This window comes from Opisthocomus hoazin, chromosome 14 (assembly GCF_030867145.1).
Source record: "Opisthocomus hoazin isolate bOpiHoa1 chromosome 14, bOpiHoa1.hap1, whole genome shotgun sequence".
NCBI lineage: Eukaryota > Metazoa > Chordata > Aves > Opisthocomiformes > Opisthocomidae > Opisthocomus > Opisthocomus hoazin.
The window spans coordinates 19409818-19428706 of NC_134427.1; the positions used below are offsets into that span (position 1 = coordinate 19409818).

General features: G+C 48.5%; 1 protein-coding gene across 3 annotated transcripts in view; it reads left to right on the forward strand.

Moving 5' to 3' along the window:
• The window catches only part of GAB3 (GRB2 associated binding protein 3), a 68581-nt gene extending 57966 nt beyond the window's left edge, over nucleotides 1–10615 (forward strand). For 2 of the 3 annotated variants that reach the window (XM_075435621.1, XM_075435622.1), the window contains exons 6-10: nucleotides 374–623; nucleotides 1762–1843; nucleotides 3524–3626; nucleotides 4880–4993; nucleotides 5971–10615. In XM_075435621.1, the coding sequence (XP_075291736.1) occupies nucleotides 374–623; nucleotides 1762–1843; nucleotides 3524–3626; nucleotides 4880–4993; nucleotides 5971–6087 (666 nt within the window). In that variant the 3' untranslated portion in view covers nucleotides 6088–10615. The remainder of the gene's footprint in view (nucleotides 1–373; nucleotides 624–1761; nucleotides 1844–3523; nucleotides 3627–4879; nucleotides 4994–5970) is intronic. The other variant, XR_012765508.1, reaches the window with a different exon arrangement.
• The last annotated feature ends 8274 nt before the right edge of the window (nucleotides 10616–18889 follow it).

Genomic DNA, 18889 nt, shown 5'->3' on the forward strand with positions numbered 1-18889 from the left:
TCTCCTTTCAGATGTTTTTATGTATGAAGGAGCCTCCTTCATTTTATAGGGTGGAATTACTGCTGGGATGCAAGTGCAGCCTCATTGAGGTTGGAGGATTTAACCTACTTAAGTCACCGATAAGTTTGGTCCTAGTTTCCAGCAGTGACTTGCGAAGCTCAGAAGTGGATTTCTCCAGAACTGGAGTGTGCATCTAAACTCATCTGTCTCGTGTCTTTCCAGCTTGCGCCTCTCAGAAAGGTCACATCAGGACTCGCCTGGCCTGGGGCTCAGCTCAGATCTATTGCCAGCTCGCAGCACCTCCTGGCTTGCAAGGGGTTAGCTATTCGTTTATTGACCCATTTCTCTTTCTTTTCCTTCTTTGCTTCTGAAGCCCTGTCGGTTCTCCCCGCTCTACTCGACTGCTTCGGACAACACAGAGGACAGCTATGTCCCCATGCGCCCCAGCACCTCTCCTTCTGCACCTGACTGTTCACCCGATGGCTACATCCCCATGAGCCCCGGCTCAGCCACGTTTACCTTCCCTGTCGTCAGCACTGAAAAACTCACCAGCCCGCTACCTGAGCTGCCCTCGGACTTGGAGCCGCCTCCGGTGAACCGAGACCTCAAGCCTCGTCGGAAATGTAAGCCCAGACCTAAACTGCAATTGGCAGCCAGCGGGTCCTCATGGCGGGAACATGGGTTACCTCCTTTGATAGTGTCCTTGGCACATTTTAAAGCGCTTCCAGAAGAGGAATTGAATTGCTGTGTAAGTGGCTTATAGTACTGTAACACAGGATGCGTCCACAGGGTCGTTTGCAAGCAGAGCAAGAGCATCCATGTCTACGTTTGCAGTCAGAGACCAGGTGGCTGCATTAGCATGGTGCATGGCTTCAGATCCACTCTGACTGCAAATCACCAAATGGATATAGCCTTAGAGAGACAGCAGACTAAATCCTGCAACTCTGAATTACCCATACTGCTGTCTCACCAGCTCCCTGACCTTCCAGGAGCAGGACATCCAAACACTCAAAACTCGATGTGTGGGCTGTTGGTTAAACCTCTGTTGGGTAGGCGCAGCTGTCTTGGTTTAATCAGGAATTTCCTGCAGATGCTTTTTCTGATGGTAATTTTCCACTCCTCCTTTTCATGGCATCTCCAAAATCTGGGTTGCGCTTCCAGAGGATATACTGGGGACAAAATTTAGCTTTGCAGTGGAGAAATTGCCTAAACCTAGCCTACATTAAAGCTCTTTGGGCTACAGAGCCAGAGGGCTACTTGGAAATTGGTTCAGGAAATGTTACTGTGAAGAGGGGACAGAAGTTTAGACCATTGCCAGGAAGCAAAGCTAGCTCAGGTACTTTCTTAGAGGGTTTCGAGAATGGAGTGGAAAATGTACATTGATTGGTGAGAGGGATGATCTTGATCTCCACATGTTAGGACCCTTATGTTTAGAAGAGAACCCAAAACCTGTTTTGACCTGCAGGCTGAACTGGCCTCTCCTCTTGAAGGCCGTGTACGCAGAGCAGGTTTCAGGCAAGCACACGGATCTTGTGGGGCATTTGCTCTCCTCATGCCCGTTGTATTTATTCTGTTGTGGTAAATGAGGGATTTTGCTAGTGGTCATTTTTTACTGATTTCTGCCTTGGTTATATCAGTTATGTTCTGTGAAATACTCTGTTAGTTTCTTGCTGTTAATATAAAACCGCATTTTTCTGAACAGTCTGTACTTTTCTTTAGCTCTGCAATTGGAAATGTAGTTGCTTTTGTATCTACTTGCAGCACGGCCACCTCCTCTGGACTTGAGGAACCTCTCCACAATCCGGGAGCATGCTGCTGTGACCAGGATGTGGACTGTGCCTTAGTAAGTCAACAAGAAACCCGCCGTTCCAATCTTTTAAGATTTGACATTGTGGAATGGAGTTAAAAATAACTTATCGCATCCCACAAGAAACAATTTCCTGGCAAAGTCCACAAACAGAAATTCCCCAGGGCTCCTTCCAGCATCCCCCAGGCTTTTGCTGTCTCTAAAAAGCAAAGCTGCCTTTCATGACGGGCAGCTCCAGTGCGTTCAGCATCGCACAGTGATGCCCAGTCTGTTTTGAAGGTTCCTTTCAAAAAGACTGGAGCTGGTCTGCACTCTGTTGTGGCTGTGGCTGCTGGGATGGCTAAAAACTTCACGTGCTTGAATTATTTTTTTTCAAAGTGATAGAGCTGTTTTTGTTCCTGAGAATTAATATAGCAAAGGAGAACCACATAAGATAAAGATCTGCCTGACTAGTAGTCTGGGTGTAGAATTTTGCTGTGCCACACAGCAATTCAGATTTGACCTGTTGGTGTGACCTTTTGTCGATGGAGCTTGGTTGTGGGGTAAAACAAACGCTTTTGGTCCCAAAGCCCAGGCAGAATGAACAGATGATACTGCTGGGCTCCAAGCGCAGTGAAAGACTCATCTTGAGGGAACTCGTGAGCCAGGGAGGACTGCAGCCTGCTGGCTGGGGAGATCCTGGCGGTACGGAGAAAGGCTGACAGGAGAGCCAGCTGTGCTGACGTGTGCATGCAAAAGCCAGGAATTCCCACCGACCTCCTCTCCATACCCTGGTCACTCTGGGAGATGTGGCTTTTTCTAGCTTTTGAGGGCCAGACAGGGCATTTCCACTCCCCCTCCTCAGGTAGTCATTCGGAGGGCAAAAAGGGATGCGAGATGGGCAGTTTCTCGGCTTCAGACCCCTCTCTCAGCCGTACAGTCCAAAGCCGGTTAAGCCCTTCGGTGCTGCATGTTAGGGACACCCAGTAGCCTGCCTCCCAAGCATCCCTGCCAGAGTGCTGTGGTTAATTAGTGCTGACATAGTGCAGAGTCCTGAAGGATAACGAGCTTGGAGGGAGTTTGCATGTTTTACATTAACAAAACTAAAAAAGTAGTATGCCCGGAACTAATAAAGCAAAAGGAATTATACTGTTCATGCTGCATAAAGTGGCCATCTGATTTCCTAATAACTAACCCCGTTGTGCTAGCCTGCAATCATTTACTCACGATATACCTCTGACAGCCACGTTAGTGGAAGAGATTTCCTTGTACAAAGGCTGAGTCGCAGCCTTCTCCATAGCACAGATAGCATGTGTTTACACTGTGTTCAAAGCCAGACAAGTTCCCCCGCATGCACCCCCAGCAGCCGAGTAATTCACATCAAACTCCAAAATGTGGATACCCACAAAACTAAGTAACTGCCCCATCGGCACATATTACCCAGATGAATGGTATCTGGCTCTGTGCCCCTTGTTGGAGAATTGCTCCAATGTTTTATGCTTTCTGTCATACTAGAGATGGCAAACTTTCGCAAATCCAGCAAAAAAAATCAACAAAAACACTCACAGCAATATAGCACACTTTTTCTAGAACTGAGAAGTGGTTTTGGACATCCTCTCCATAAAGGCTGCAGCGTTAGTGTGAGTTTATTCACCATATGGACTGTGTCAGGCTTTGGCTTCATTTCAGAGCATCTGTAAGATGCTTCCTTAACCTCTCCTGTGTTTTTCTTCATAGCAATCGAATGAGCTTTATCTCACCAGAAAGAGACGGTATTAATTCAGCAAGAATATTTGCCAATTCAGTTTCCGGAGAAGAGGAAGAAAGTTACATTCATATGGTAATCTTCATTTTCACACAGCCATCCTTTGCTTTATTCTGCTCTGTCACATTGATGGAGAATGCAGAAGTTTGTTTTCTAAGAAAAAATGTTGAGGAGGTTTGTCCTTTGCCTTCTGTTTTTTAAAAAAATGATGAAACGGTTTTAAACCAAAGACACTGGGACCAATTTACGGAGAGATAAGGGAAGCCCTTCTTCTGCTCCGCAGAACTCAGCTGTTCGCCCACGAATGTTGCTGAGCAGTTCCAAGAGATCACAGGGATCAGCCATATTTACATGAGAACTCATTAAGGCAAAGGAAAATTAAATCTTTTCACCTTTCAAAAGTGTGCCCTGCGAAATCTCCTAGGAAATGACAGAAAGCCGTTAGTGCACTTCCTAAAGAAACACACCAAATATTGTGCAGAAACAGAACTCCCATTAAAGTCTCTTATTGCTTGTGCTTTGGCTGGTGGCACTAACCCCTCTTCCCATCCCATGAAAGAAGAACATCTGGCTTTGTGGCTTACTTTTCTTCATTCACTCTTTAGCCATATCTTGCAAAAGACCAGAATCTCAGTTTCCTTTGAATTTTAGGTGGAAATGGATCTCAAATCCCTCAGTCTGAGCCAATGTCTACAGATTTGGCTCCATAGCCAAAGCCAAATAGCAGTGGCTATGGAAATATATTGCAAAAGTGACCACAATCTCCATGAACCATAGTCTCAAATTTTAACCCACATGTCTACTAGATCAAAACCTGCTCAGAAGGGCAGTTCCAGTTGTAACTACTCCCCACTTGATTTTTCTAGTCAAATAAAAGCTTCCATACATTTGTGGTCATCTGTGATTTTCCTGCGATTAATTTTCAGTTGCTAGATTTAAACAGAACTATCACTGTTTCTTAAAACTCACAGAACAATGATTCTTAAGAGGGCACCCCTGCAAATCTGAGCCCCTTCCAAGGGCTTGGGCTGAGAAGCTGGTCACAAGTCCTTCCCTGATAATGTTGAAGGAAAATCAGACATGTTTTCTTGTTTTGCCATAATTACCAGGAGCAAAAGGCTCTCACGGTTTCTTTATGCCATCCCACAATTAATCAGTGTTACCCTGTGGTTAGTCACCAAACACACCCTTGGCATAGACAATTACGTGGATGCTGACCCTCCACACTCGCGTTCTGCCAGACGAGTCTCCCACCTCACAGTAGTAATCCTGCTTCCTTTTGGGATCATGTTTTAAAAGCATTAAAAGTTTCTCTTCTTTCCTGACAGGAACACAGACAGGCAACATCTCCTTACAGTGGTGCTTTTCCATGGACAAGGAAATCTAACCTTGATTACTTAGCGTTGGATTTTAATTCTGCTTCCCCATCCCCTGTACAGAAGGTATGAGTCATTTGAAAATCCCCACAGCCTCCTATCTTTTTGTCTGCTGGGAGGAAAACGGGACCGAGAGTCACACTGTGCTAGGTGCCCTAAGTATCACGATGAAGCCAGTCGTGTTTCCAGCTGACTGCATTTGTGGCAGGCTCAAGATTAATATAATAAAAGCACTATTAGGGTGATTACAAAGTGTCCTTAGCGTGACTCACAGGGATGCCATTAACATGAGCTCGGCAGAGGGCATGAGACTGTGCTGGGATGTGCAGCCGTGAGGGGTTGTGGGCAAGCTTGTTGGTGCTTGCAGGATCTCTGCATGCTCTTTCTTTTTCATCAAGTCTCCACAAACCCTTTCCTGCTAGTTTTCCCCCAAATCTCTTTGCAGTAACAAGTTTACAGCCCATGATAAATTCACGGGGTGAAACTGTACTGTCTCTTGTAACACGGCAAAATGTGCATCTTTATTCTTGCATCGCCAAAAGCATTTCAATTTCCTTAGCAACGCTGAGAAAACACATTCCTTGTCCCAAAGAGTTTATAGCCTGCCCAGGTAGGTACCACTGCAAAGCAATGAAGTGTTGTCGGTTTGGGCCATTCTACGTCCTGTGTATCATTTTCCCCATCAGCTAATATTCCTGGACGCAAAAGACTCAAGACTCCTAAGCTTTCATATTTAAACCCTCCCTGTAGTTAAAATGCAGGATCACTCAAATGAGAAGAGGATGATTACCTGCATGGAAATAGCCAGCACGTTTCCCTCGCTCAGTGTGCTGGGCTGAGTGACAGGGTGACAGGCGGATAATTATAGCTAAAGCAGGCTGTAAAGCAGTGCTTTTGTCAGCTGATGTCACTGTGAGCTTCAAGGTGAAGTGAAGCAATCAAGGAACAAGGGAAAGGGAAAGCAGAAAATCAAGCCAAGTTTCACTAACATCCTTTTTCAACCCTAAAATTAATACATTGTTTTTTTCCTCTCTCTCCCACAGAAACCTTTTCTCTCTGAGGAGCAGAGAGTGGACTATGTCCAGGTAGATGAACAGAAGACTCAAGCTTTACAGAACACTAAGCAGGAATGGACAGATGAGAGGCAATCGAAAGTCTAAAGGAAGAAGATTTGGGATCTGGAGGATTTTTTTTTTTTGCACTGGAACCACAATGTTAATGAAGCAGCTATCACAGTAGAGTTCAAAGGCAGAGAGAGTTGCCAGATGCTTACGGTCTGTAGAAGAATGGCCTTCTTAATGGGAACCTTTGATTTCAGCTGAAAATAGTATGTTGAATGAGTGAGTGGTTCACTGATGATTAAAGTAATGCATTACCCTTTTTACTGCCCTTACCAGTAAGCTACATGGTACCATTTTCTGGCATGATTCTGCGACAAGTCATACACTTAAAGTTAACAAATCCACTACATGTTGCATTAATCTAGTTAGTCCTGCCTTCTCCCTTTGTTGCATAATTCCTAGTTGCTAAAGCTATTTTTTGATATTCCTACAAATACTGTGGGTGCTCAGCATGCTTTTACGGCAGCAGGCATCTGACAGGTATTGGTGACTAATCAACTAAGGGCTAAAATACTGAAACAATAAAAAGAACTTTTTGAATATATAGTGCTTAAGCAAAGAGAACTTTGGAAAATATTTTTCCCCCGGATTTAAAAGTTCTGACTCTGAGCTGATGCTGTCAGAAACTCGAAACAGGACTATGTACCAATGGGACTGGAACGCATGGTCTTTGACCCTCTGGACGACGGTCATCGTATTAAGCTTCTTCTCTGCATTGTGGCTTATACTTGTCGCCTTTCTGTCTGACTCCTACTGATGTTTTCTCCCCTATCTTGAGGAGTGTCTTCAGCACAGCACAGCTGCTCCTCTAGCAGGAGGCTGCAGGCACACAGCTCTTGGCTGGCCAAAAAATAGAAAGGGAAGCTGTGAGCCTGTTTCTGCAAGTCTGGAGAGAACTGGCAAAGGATCAAGAATGCTTTCATCTGAGCTGCAGAAGAAATTCCATTGGAATTGCTGGTAGCAGTCGTCAAACTGATTGTTTCGCTAGACCCACCCCAAAAAAAAAGAGAATTAGGAAGTGCAGCGTGCTCTGAGAGAGGCTAGCAGGCCTGCCAAAATAAAACAACAATGCACTTACGTGGCGCGAGGACCTCTGGGTTCAGGAAGCTTATCTACCTTGGGACTTGTTACAGGCATATCTCAGGATCACATATGTGTATAGTTTGTAACATATTTAACTTTCAAAGCTTGGCTGCAATCTTTATTTTAAGGTGGCACACAGCCACGTGAACATGGAAGTAGGCAGTACCGCCGAGTGACCCACACTGGATTTGATCTTGCAGGCTTTGCTCACGCAGATAAGTCCCACTAGCCGCAAGAGGTCTGATCCTGCCAGCGAGGACAGGCAGCCAGGACCCTTATGCAAGGTTTCCTCTTTGACAGTGCCAAGTCACTGGCCTCCCTTCGTGTGCCTGTTGCTACCACGTTGTGTTACTGTAACGTGACATCCCAAAAATGCTGGTTTACCAAACAGAGGTCGTAGAAATGTCATTGCAGAAACCACTGGCATTTCAAGGCTCCTACTTACCGTCCTCCACGCACTCGTTCTGCTTCAGCCATTTGGGCACGCCGGGAGGCTGAGAGACGTGGCCGAGTCACACGTCCCGCTGGGAGAGGCAGAGTAGCTAACAGAAACACCGTTTTTCTCCTACCTCAAGAGAGCTGAAGTGCTTGCAAGTCTTGCTGCTTCTTTAGCACAAATGCAAAGCTGGGGATCCATGGTGACCAGGCTCTTGTTAGCTTACCCTGTGAGGACAACGAGGTTCACCAGCACCTTTATTGACTCTGGGGCAAACTGGGCACCCAGGCCTGCGGGCATGAAGTGTCCAGGACTAGAGCTGCTTGGAAAACCCGGGTTTATACCGCAGATAGCTGAGCTGCTGTTTCCTCCTACTCTGCTCCTCCTCCCCTCACCAAAGCTCTAAAATGAAAGGTAATGTTCGTAAAAGTTTTGAAAAGAATCCAGAGGTTTCCTTATAAACCTTGTTTGTCTGATGTGAAATCTAGTTTGTTAAAACCCAGTTGTTTTGTCCTAAAACTGATTGAGGAGAGCTCTGAGTTGTTTTGTCCTAAAACTGATTGAGGAGAGCTCTGAGCAACCATGCCCTGGGTGTGGTGTTGCTACAGGGGAAGTGGGTTTGGGGAGAGGCGGTGGAGGTCTGCGCCTCCGCAGAGGCGTTAGAGAGAGGAGGGCGAGGGAGGGCCACAGCTACAGAGACGTTTGCCTTTCTGCCCAAAAGAATTGCCTTTCTTTCCAGGTGTACAAATAACACATGTCACGGAAGGCTTTTGCTGTGTGCTGCCATACTGAAAGAGTTAGAAGGCGAGCTAAGACGTGTATTACAGCAGGGGACAGAAAACATCCACAGAGGGCAGGTAAAATTCTGCTATGCTCCTGCAGCTCCCGAATTGCAGAGTGATGGCCTGGCAGCCTCCGATGTGAATTGCAATAGCAAACAAATAGCTCGTGTTTGACTGGAGTGTTACTTTTCACACTTGTTTTCAGAAACTTCTGAAGTGGAAAAACACCAACTTATTGGAGACAACTTGTTATTGTAGTTTATTGTAAATTTATTTAAATTTATTTAAACTTCAACAAACCTGGCTAACGGATCATTCAGAAGTTTAGAAAAGAAAGAGCTCTTCATATAGCTTGGCAGGCACTGTCCTTGGGTCGGAATAGCCCCCTTTCAACTTCCTCGTGTCCCCTGCTTGCCCCCACCGCTCTCCTATCTTGATCAAATGCTGCTCACTGGTTTCTAACATTCACTTCTTAACTACAAGCTAAGTTTGGGGGTTTATTCAGATTTTTCATTTAAAGTCTGCTTTTACCTGCTGCTCCAGGGTCTGTGACATGCATTCTTGTGTAAGCACAACATGCAAAACAGGAGCAATTAAAAAAAACATCAAAAAAAAGTTTTTGAAAGCAGAGCAGTCCTCCCCCAAGGCTTTCATTTTTTTGTTTTAGTCAAATTCCACGATACTCCAAAGAGGATAAAGAGAGGAGGACGGTGGGAGGATGGCAAAGACCAAATCTGCTGTGGCCACCCCACCATTGGGGATTTCGGTGTGAACAGAGCCACAGAAGCCCCTGCTGCGATACACAGCCACGTACGTGTGGGCTGCCAGGCTGGGAGCAGAGCAAACAGGAGTCACTGTTTAATTAAGTCTGTTCTTAAATACTGATCCCTTGGCTAAAGAGGGAAGAAAACAGGGGAAAGCGCCTGAAAACTGAGTCAGCTTTTGACAGCCTCATGTCTGAAAATGTAGCCCAGGCAGGAGCCCTTGCTTAGCACCGGCTCTGGGCTCAGCCCGGCACACTCCTGGTAGTGTCTTCTTTTTGCTGTGGGTCTGTTATGTTGTTATTTGTACGTACTTCTTCAAAAAGTATCGTGAGAGCTGATGCAGAGAGAGGCTCTGCAGCTACAGGAGCATGGGGCGGCCAGTGGTCCCTTCAGAAGCTCCTGTCTCCTGGGGGAACTGGCACTGCCCGGCTCAGGACCTGTAGTGCCTTCTCCAGCGCCGCTGGGCTTTCTCGTTTGAATGGAGAGGGGTGCTAAACGAGCAGAATAGTTTTCGCTTAATTGGAAAGGTCACTCAGTGGAGCTGCCAGATGCAGCTCGGTTGCAGGACGATGTGGAAGACAAACAAGCAAAATGGTTTCAGTCCTGCGGTTATTGTCAGGGTGAGGAGCTGGATTCCCCCCGCTGCTGGCACGGCTGGAGAGCGAGCCAGTTTTCCAGCTTCCAGGAGGGGAGGAGATTGGAGATTGGAGATGGATCTCTTTTACTGAAATTGTCCGTGGCCAATGAGCACGAAAACAGCCTGCGCCAAACACCTGCTTGAACCACGTCCTGCAGAACCATCAGGAAATCAATCTGATCTGAACTTCTTTCCTGGAGCGAGCAGTTATACACATTCCCAAGGTCTTCACTCAGTCTTTCAATGACCACACATTTGAGCAAGGTGTAGCAGGATCCAGGACTCGTTTGCTTTTGGGACTAAACTGTATTTTCCGTTTATAATTCCTTTATCACAGGAGGCAGCATTAAATTCCTTACTGGCAAATAGGAACATTTCACCCGAGAAAAGTCAACAGCCGTTTAACTCGAGCCAGGTGTTTTCAGCCAGCTCCCTTTTGACAACGGTAGCACCCGCTCTCTTCCATGTCATTATTTACATTATAGATGTAGATTTTGGAGCTGTGTTCACTCGAAGTGATTCAGTGGTTTAGTAATTCAAAGACCACCAGATGCTGTGATGAGAATGAAGCACAGGGCAATGCCTTTCCTTTGTCCCCTGTTCTGCAAAACTTGCTCAGGTTTTTTAAAAAAAAAAAAGCCACCAAAATAGCAGACTTTTGCCATGTCAAAGCCAGAATATTTTTTGTTCAAATAAAAGTAAACTTTTGTCTTGTGCAAATGAAGCATTATACGTTTTTTGTATTTGTAAATCTGTGGGGAAGCATTAAGCAGTCATCTCTGTTACAAAGGAGTAAGTCATTGATAAAGGGAAGGGGCTTGCCTTCCTGATATTTCATTGTAATGTTGTTGTATATATTTGCACATTAAACTGTGTATCTTTTTTCTAATAAATTAATATAAAATGTAGCTGTGATCTTTAATCATTTTGATAAGCGAAGGCACTCATGAGGAAAATGTCCACATTTTTCATTTAATTCTTCTTCCGTTTTTTAAATCTCTTGTTAGGCTGCGACTTGTGCATAGAAATTATTTGGATGCAAATTCAAACAAATTTGCAAACCAATTTTGTACACCCGTGGATCAGGAAGACAATTTATAGGTAACTTGAGAAACAAAGAACGATGAAGCTGCGACCTGGGCTCGTGTCTGCATCCTCTGGGGACCCGGGTACGCTGCAGCCCCCCAGGCCCTGCCGCTGCCGTAGCCAAGGGGCAAGAAGGGGCTGCACTTACTGACCGAAGACACAGACCACGAGCACAGATTTGTTCAGCATGTGCTCTGGGCTTGGCTACAAAGACTGGTTGTTATTTAACCTGATCCTTCAATTGCTCTGCGCTGAGGAGCCTAGCTGCAGTTAATGTAATTTCCACATGCAGAGAGCCGGGGACGTGGGGTCCTTTCGACGTGCACGTCTCGGGATTTTGAAGATGAAACGAGGGCGTCCGTGGGAGCCGAGCTGGGCAAGCCTAGCTGCTAACAAGCAAGGTAGATTGGGAAATAGTTTATTTATTGCTTCATGCAAGTGCCACTTTTGGATCTGTGTGCTTTGTGATGCTGGCTGGATACCCGCTGCAGTGACTCGAGGGACTTGTAGTGCTGAGAGAGCCACTGATGGAAACTTGGCTGATGACTCCAGAAGCACAGACACGTGTAATTTAGATAAGCGTACGCCTGGGGGCTTGATACAAGGGAACTGCGTGACATTTTGCGTTCAGCGTTACGAGAAGGGCAGGTCGGACAAATAAAAGGTCAGATAAAGTCTAACTGCCGGTTCACAGGCTGCTTCCGTGTCCTCTCTCCAGCGGAGATGGGAACGGCCCTTTCGGCAGGGCGTACTCCCCAGAAAACCGGCCTCCCTCTCCCACGCCAGCTCCCGGACCCTCGGAGGAAAGCAAGCCATGCCGAAGCCACTGGCATGTCCCTGCCACAGAGAACTTCCCAGAGCAGCAGGGTTGGCTGGCACGGAGGGTCCCGGCACCCAGAGCATCCCCACAGGCAGGGACAGCCCGGCCCGTGGCAGCCAGCGCCCTCTGAGCTTGTGACCAAGAAGTGGGGCTCTGCGAGCCAACGGTGCTGAAATGAAGCAGTACGAGGCTGCACAAATTTCAGGAAGGTCTCAGACTTCTCACGCCTCTATGCAAAGTACCTTGGTGATTAGATAATAATAATAAGGGGAAAAAACTGATAGCAAGAAGTGTGACTGTGTAAGCGCTTGGTAGATGTTCCCCGCTAATCACATCCGTAGCTTCAAACCATGTAAAACCCTTCCCTGAAGCAAAATGCCGCGGAGCAGCCAGCCTGTTACCAAACCCCGGTCATCCTCATGGGGCACGAAACACAAACCCCTCCAAAAAGGCAGCAGCTCCCTACTGCCCCAGTGCTTTTTGCCTCTTTAACTCTTTTGATTCCGAGTGCAATTGCTTTGGTATATTTTAGCCTGAGATGCTCAACAAAGCGCTACTTTAAATGGGCATTCCCGTGCAATCGTGTCCACGCTGGGGGCCGTATCAACACAAGGACACAAGTCTTGGACCACGGTGGCGATGTCTCCTTTCTCTCCAGGAGATCTGCAAGAGCTTTGGTGAAGGCACCTGTACTTTTGTTTCTGATTTTTCACGTGCGCTTTGAGGGCCAGTGACTCCCCCAGGGCCGGCGGCAGCAGCAGAGACGACGCCTGGGTCTGCGGAGCCTTAATCCTGCTGCCCTGTCGCCAGCAACCAGTGCAAGCCACATGCTGTGTTTGGACAGGTCTGAAGATCTGCATTTCCCCATCACAGAGCTTCTGAAGCTCCAGTTGTTCGGTGCAGAGCGTGAGGAGGGGCTTTTATACATGTTTATAGGCACGGGCTGGGTGTCAGCAGCACCATGTCTAGCGCTTAAGCACAAATGATGTGGCTGGCAGAGGCTCAGCCCCTTCCCACTGATCCCAGGCCCTGTTGTAATGCAGGAGCGAGCAGGGAGCGACCCAACCTTTCATTCATTGTCCTGTTTTGTTCTGCTTCGATACTTGATTTTCCTTTCACACACGATTTTAGCATAAGCTCATTGTTATACAGCCCTGGCATGCCCTGTTCTGACAGCTCGGGGAACTTGGTGATGGCAAACTCATCAGTTTGTCAGAGCCTGGGAAGCCCTTGCTCTGCTGGTGGGCTCTTGTCGAGGGCTTCAAAGCTTAACGCAGTCTGGGGTTGTTTTCCTCGCATGGGTTTGTGGTGGTGGTTGTTGCCATTTGATTTGCTCCTTCATTTGGTGGACAGGAAGCTCAACATGAGCCAGCAATGTGTGCTTGCAGCCCAGAAGCCAACCACATCCTGGGCTGCATCAAGAGCAGCGTGGCCAGCAGGGCAAGGGAGGGGATTCTGCCCCTTCACTCCACTCTAATGAGACCCCACCTGGAGTCCTGCGTCCAGCTCTGGAGCCCCCAGATAAGAAGGACATGGACGTGTTGGAGCGGGGCCAGAGGAGGCCACAAAGATGATCCGAGGGCTGGAGCACCTCTGCTGCGAGGAAAGGTTGGGAGAGCTGGGGATGCTCAGCCTGGAGAAGAGAAGGCTCTGAGGTGATCTTAGAGCAGCCTGCCAGTACCTGGAGGGGCCGACAGGAAGGATGGAGAGGGGCTTTTCACAAGGGTGTGTAGTGATAGGACAAGGGGGAACAGCTCTAAGCTAAAAGAGGGCAGATTTAGATTAGATATTAGGAAGAAATTCTTCACCATGAGGGTGGTGAAACACTGGAATGGGTTGTCCATAGAAGCTGTGGCTGCCCCCTCCCTGGCAGTGTTCAAGGCCAGGTTGGATGGAGCTCTGAGCAACCTGGTCTGGTGGAAGATGTCCCTGCTCATGGCTGGGGGGTTGGAAGCAGATGATCTTTAAGGTCCCTTCCAACCCAACCCAACCCAACCCAACCCAACCCAACCCAACCCATACCATACCACACCATACCATAACATAACATACCATACCATTCAGAAATGTTCAGTGCTTCGCCTGGGAGCCCAGCTACTTGGAAATGCCTCTGACTGTGCCGTTACCCGGAGACGCTGGGCTTTGCTACTGCTGTGGTTACTTCTCAGCTTCCTTCCCCACATGAACAGCACAGAGCAATGGGGAAGACCTACTCTGTATTTCTCCCCACAAGGAAAAAACCCACAGATCCCCCACATGAAAGCAGCAGTTCTGCCATCCACCCTGGGAGGACGGCACTCTGCAGGCACCTTGGCTTTCTCTGGGAAGGCACGGAGCATTTTGTAGGGTTACAGAATGATGGAAAAGGCAAAGCATCAAATGAAGGCAGCGCTGGCAGGTGTCTGCCAGCACCGGAGGAGATGCCAGAAGGCGAACATAGCTTTTGCCTTTAGGTTTCCAGATCAAAGTTCAGGATGAGCTTTCAGCGCGACATTTTGTACAGCCTGAGAGAGACAATCCCTCTACAGAGAGAGATGGAGGATTGAGAAATAAATGGATTCATAAAATCTCTGAGGTCTCGGTAACTCTTTGGTCTCTCTGTTTTTTATTAACATAGCTTTTGGGAAGCAGCCAGGCTTGCCAAGCAAAGGGAGCCAGGGTTTCAAACAGGAGACCTGGAGGGGTTTGGGTGCCTCCACCGCTGGGGCATCCAGCTGAGATCCTCTTCAAGGGCTTGGCTTTCAGAGACGCTGAGCTGTTCCCCTCCAAAACCGAAGTGCCTTAGGACTTGTCTGAGCAGGGGCTACGTTCTCCCGCCCCGGCTGCACCCTGCTGCGGGCAGCTCCAGGAGGGCAGCAGGGACAGATGTGTTCTTTCAGACTATGAACTATTTATTTCGAAGCACTGAGCAAGCCCGACATACTGATGCTGGCAAATAAAGCTCCCAAAAAAGGGTAAGGGGCTTCCCAGCAGAAAATGTCTGTGGCCTTTGGTGTGTATGTTTTCCATGAAGATGAGGTGGTCAGCAGGGTAGTAGGCAGGCTGTTTGCAGTTTAAAAATAAGACATGTAATTTTTGAAGGTTTTTTTTAAATAAAAAATGGAAGATTCATCATTTCTTTGGTTTGACTTCCTCCATGGTTAGCCAGAAATCATCAGGAAATGCCACTGAAGGAAATCCGTCCCGTTCTGCCTGCTCAGCACAAGGAAGGCACCCGCAGAGGAGCACGGCGAGGGGGGCTCTGGCTCTTCCCAGGCAGAGCTGAGTGACACGGCAGAGACAGCTCAGGAGCAAACTTGCATGACATGTGAAGTAAAAATGACAGGGAGACAAAATAGAGATGGATTTCCACAATCAGCACATCCAGAACTTGACTTTTGCACAAATGAACATTTGGAATAACTCCAGAAATGTCAGCAATTTTTTTTTTATGTACAGCACAGAAGCATCTTGTACTACCCAGACACCTCTTCAGACTTTGCTTTTCTCTAAACAGCTCTGACTGTTAAATGATACACAAGGCTTATCAAATAGCTTCGTTTCTTCTTGTTATTTATTTTTTGTGGACTTGCCCATTAGCCTGTGCTCCTCTCACTGGTGACCACCCTACTGCTCCCTCCACAGCCCACAGCTCGGCTGGCTCGAAAAGCACTCGAGTGTCGTTATTTGCCTCCAGCCTCTCTGGATCAAGTTGGGAGAAAGGGACGCTTTGGTGTTATTCCAGCAGGTATGGGAGCCTATACACTCGTGGCTGCAACCATGGAGATGTCTAAGCAAAAGCACCGTTTTTTTCTGTTGATGGCATAATGTTAATCCTCCTAACGATCTCTTGCTAACTCTGCTGACGGCAGCTGTTCACTGAAAAAGTAGAGGGAGGAGCGTGCCGAGTGGCTGATCTGTACTGGGAGGAGGTGAGAAAGATGTGCAGGAGCTTGGAGCAAAGAGAAGAGCAGCTGTACCCATGAGCTTTATTTCAACCCTGCAGATGAGTCACTGCATAGAAAAAGTTAAGCTGGTGAAGAACCCCAAAACTCAGTTTTACAGGCTAGTACAAAGTCTAGGTCTTTTCTAGAAACAGATGTTCTTGTTCAGCACAGTGTCTCTGCACTGTGTTATTCTATGGCAGGGAGTAAAGTGTGCGAGGCCAGGCAGCGGAGCGTCTTTGCATCCCTCTTTAGCTCTCTGACTCGTGCTTCGGAGGAGCAGACGCAGTCAGGCTCACCCTCGGGGCCTCCGGAGCGTTCCAGAGCACAGAGCCCAGCCTGTGCCGGCAGCTCCCCAAGCCACTGCAAGACAGATAAGGAAAACAACCTTTACAGGCGGAAAAGCAGGTGTGCCCCAGCCCTGCAGATACCGTGTCCAAAGAGTCCACAGGCAGAAAGAGGAAATGGCTCCGAATCACGTCTCGTTTATTTGGGTTATTCTTCCTACGGATGCCTTTGATCCCACCTCCCAGGGATGCGGCGGGTTCAAGGTGCTCCGTGGCGTAGGGAAACCCACGAGGTCCTTCTGCTGAGGAAAGGCTCGGCAGCTCCGGGTGTGCAGGATCAGCTCTCGGTACGGGGGCATTGGCTTCGTTCGACAAACACGTAAGCTGTCACTTCAGGTTGAAAGCCCTCTGCAAGCTCCTTTCGCTGCGTGGATCGAGAGGAAAACACACCCAGCTGCTTGTGCCTTCTCCCTCCCTCAGCACCCAGGGGAGAGCCAGCCTCAGACCAGGGGGAGGGAAACCTGCAGCCTCGGGAGGAGGCAGAAAAAATCACACTCAGCTGGAAGTCTTGCCTACAAATATCTCAGCAGCAGTCGGGGTGTGCTTACTCAATGTCCCCCACGCAATTCTGAACGTCAGAAAAGACTTAAAAATCATATTTCCCTGATAACTCTGCCCCTTGCGCCACGGCCAAGCGGAGTCCTCTGCCTGGAAACCATTGATGCAAGGGCTTCCCAGCACTGCGGGGCCGCAGCTGGCATGAGGTTGGATCAGTAACTCCAACCTAGGGTTGAGCAACCTGTTTGTCAAACCGCGATCTGGCCGCTTCCCGGGGTGGTGCTTGCTTCCCCTCCGCGCCGGCCGTCACGGTACAAAGGGCCAAGGGCAGGGCAGCCGGGGAGAAACCCAGAGAAAAAAGCTACGAGGCACAGGGTGAGACGGTGCTGGGCAAAAGCAAACCTTGTTCTGCCGTGCCCAATACCTAGCTGCTGCTTCCACGGGGAAATCCCAGCCCAGGAGCCTCCAGCACGTTCAATCACACTTTTGTAGGAGGTTGGGAGCAGTATTAGGATGGGCACAAAGCCGTCTGCAGCTGAGTGGGTGGGAGCTCAGGGGAATACAGCTTCCATGTCCCAAAATCTTACCTTTTATTTTGGCTTGGGAAGCACACAAATAGCTGTCCCTCAGAAAGGTCTAAAGCCTCTCCTTATCCACTGTTCACATCATCCATGGCCCCACGGCCGTCACCCCGAACAGAAAAGGGGGAAAAAGGGAAACTGCTGTGGTGAAAGAAGGGACTCGGTGCTAGCAAATGGCCCCCCAAAAGATTTTCAGTTGTCATGGGATCTACCTTGTGCTGTGATTGTTTGGGTTCTTTAATAACCAGCCTCAAGAGATAACGAGGCAAAGCCAGAGGGGAGAGCCAGCGCCAAGATCTGGGGGACCACAGGTAACCTCGAAACGAATCCCTGCTGCTGTCAAGGCAGAGAAGAGGAACCAGCGCCGCTGCCTCCTTAGAGGCTGATCTTCCGTCTCAGCTTGTGAAACCTCTCAGGGGGAAGTGGTCGATCTCTAGCTGGTGTTTGGAGTCATTTTCATGGAAGTCTCCAAATAGATGTTGTGCCGCAGTGCTGAAGTGGGCATTTTTCAGAAAAGTAAACAAAACACCGTTGCCACAGCCCATGTTTTGTCGAGGATGGTGCGGAAAGTGGTCGAAGTTCAGCTGTATTCCTCTCGCGCTCTTTCTGCTCACTTTTGCGCTTGCCCGTGGCAGAGGAAAAAGAGCCCAGCAGTAACTCGAGCAGCCTTGTGCAAAGCAGAGGGGAAATCCAGGACGTAGACCTTCAAGAAAAAGCAATTCACCTGGATTTCTTCTCACAAAGGCAATGTTGCACCAACTCCTTGGCAATGAAATCAGTCCAGGTGCATTTTGGCTGATGCTAAATTGACTGAAGAAGCTGCTGCCAGTGGTTGCCTGTTCCCAGCTCTGCAGTGACCACTGCTGAGGTCCACGCGGTCCAGCCCGCTTCCGCCAACCCAACTCTTGCATTTACCAAAGTAACCCAGGATTTCTCATGTGGGTTGTTCTTCTAGAACACTGAATTCGACACGTAGGACAGAGCTTGAGGAGGGCTGGCAAGCAGGGCTCGCCACCTCTTCCCCGGGACGCTGCCCTGTGCCTTGTGCCACCAGACACCTTCCCCACGCACTTGTTCTTCACTTCACAGCCCATCTGAAAAAGACTCCCCACCCCTGCTGCCAGAGGAATGGTATGTACTGGAATTAAAAAGCAAAGACACCTATATCTATATAAAAACTATACACATTTGTATAGTGTCTGTGTATATATAGCTTAAGAACATATATATGTATATATTCTTGAGAAGCACAAGACGTCTGTGTCTCGCGCTGGGACTCGGAGGTGTGTGGGGGCCAGCCCGCATCCCGCAGGGAGTTTCCACTTCAGTTTCCACCTCGCTGCCCGGTGCCTGTTCCGCTGTGCCTGTGCGCACCAAAACCCAGGAGACCACGTGTGCACCAGCAGCTCTCCATGCTGACGGAACGGGCGGGCTGGGGAAAGGGAGAGGAAAATGCTTGTTTTGCCTGTCACCTTCTCCCATGCAGGGCTGCCCTGTGGCAGATGTGACCGTCACCGGCAGCGTGTGCTGGGATGGGGATGCTGCAAGACACACCCAGCCGTGGTGGCTTCTGTCTTCAGGGGTGAACAGAAAACCACTCTCTATCTTGGTATTTTTATTTTACTGCTATTGGAAAAGTGCTCTTGCATGCTCTCAATATCTTGCAGGTCTGAGCCCACACTGTGGCTCCTGGTGTTGGGTTTCATCGGTCCGTTGAGACAAAGCGTGACTGCAGCCCTGCCGAATCCCAGCGCTGCAGGTGGGTCCCCAAGGGCAGAACTCACCCCGCTCTCCGCGTACCCTCTGTGTAGACCCACATCACTTTCTTCTCTGGAAGATAAAGGTGAGCCGTGGGTTGCAGAAGCTGGCAGTTGTGCCACCTGT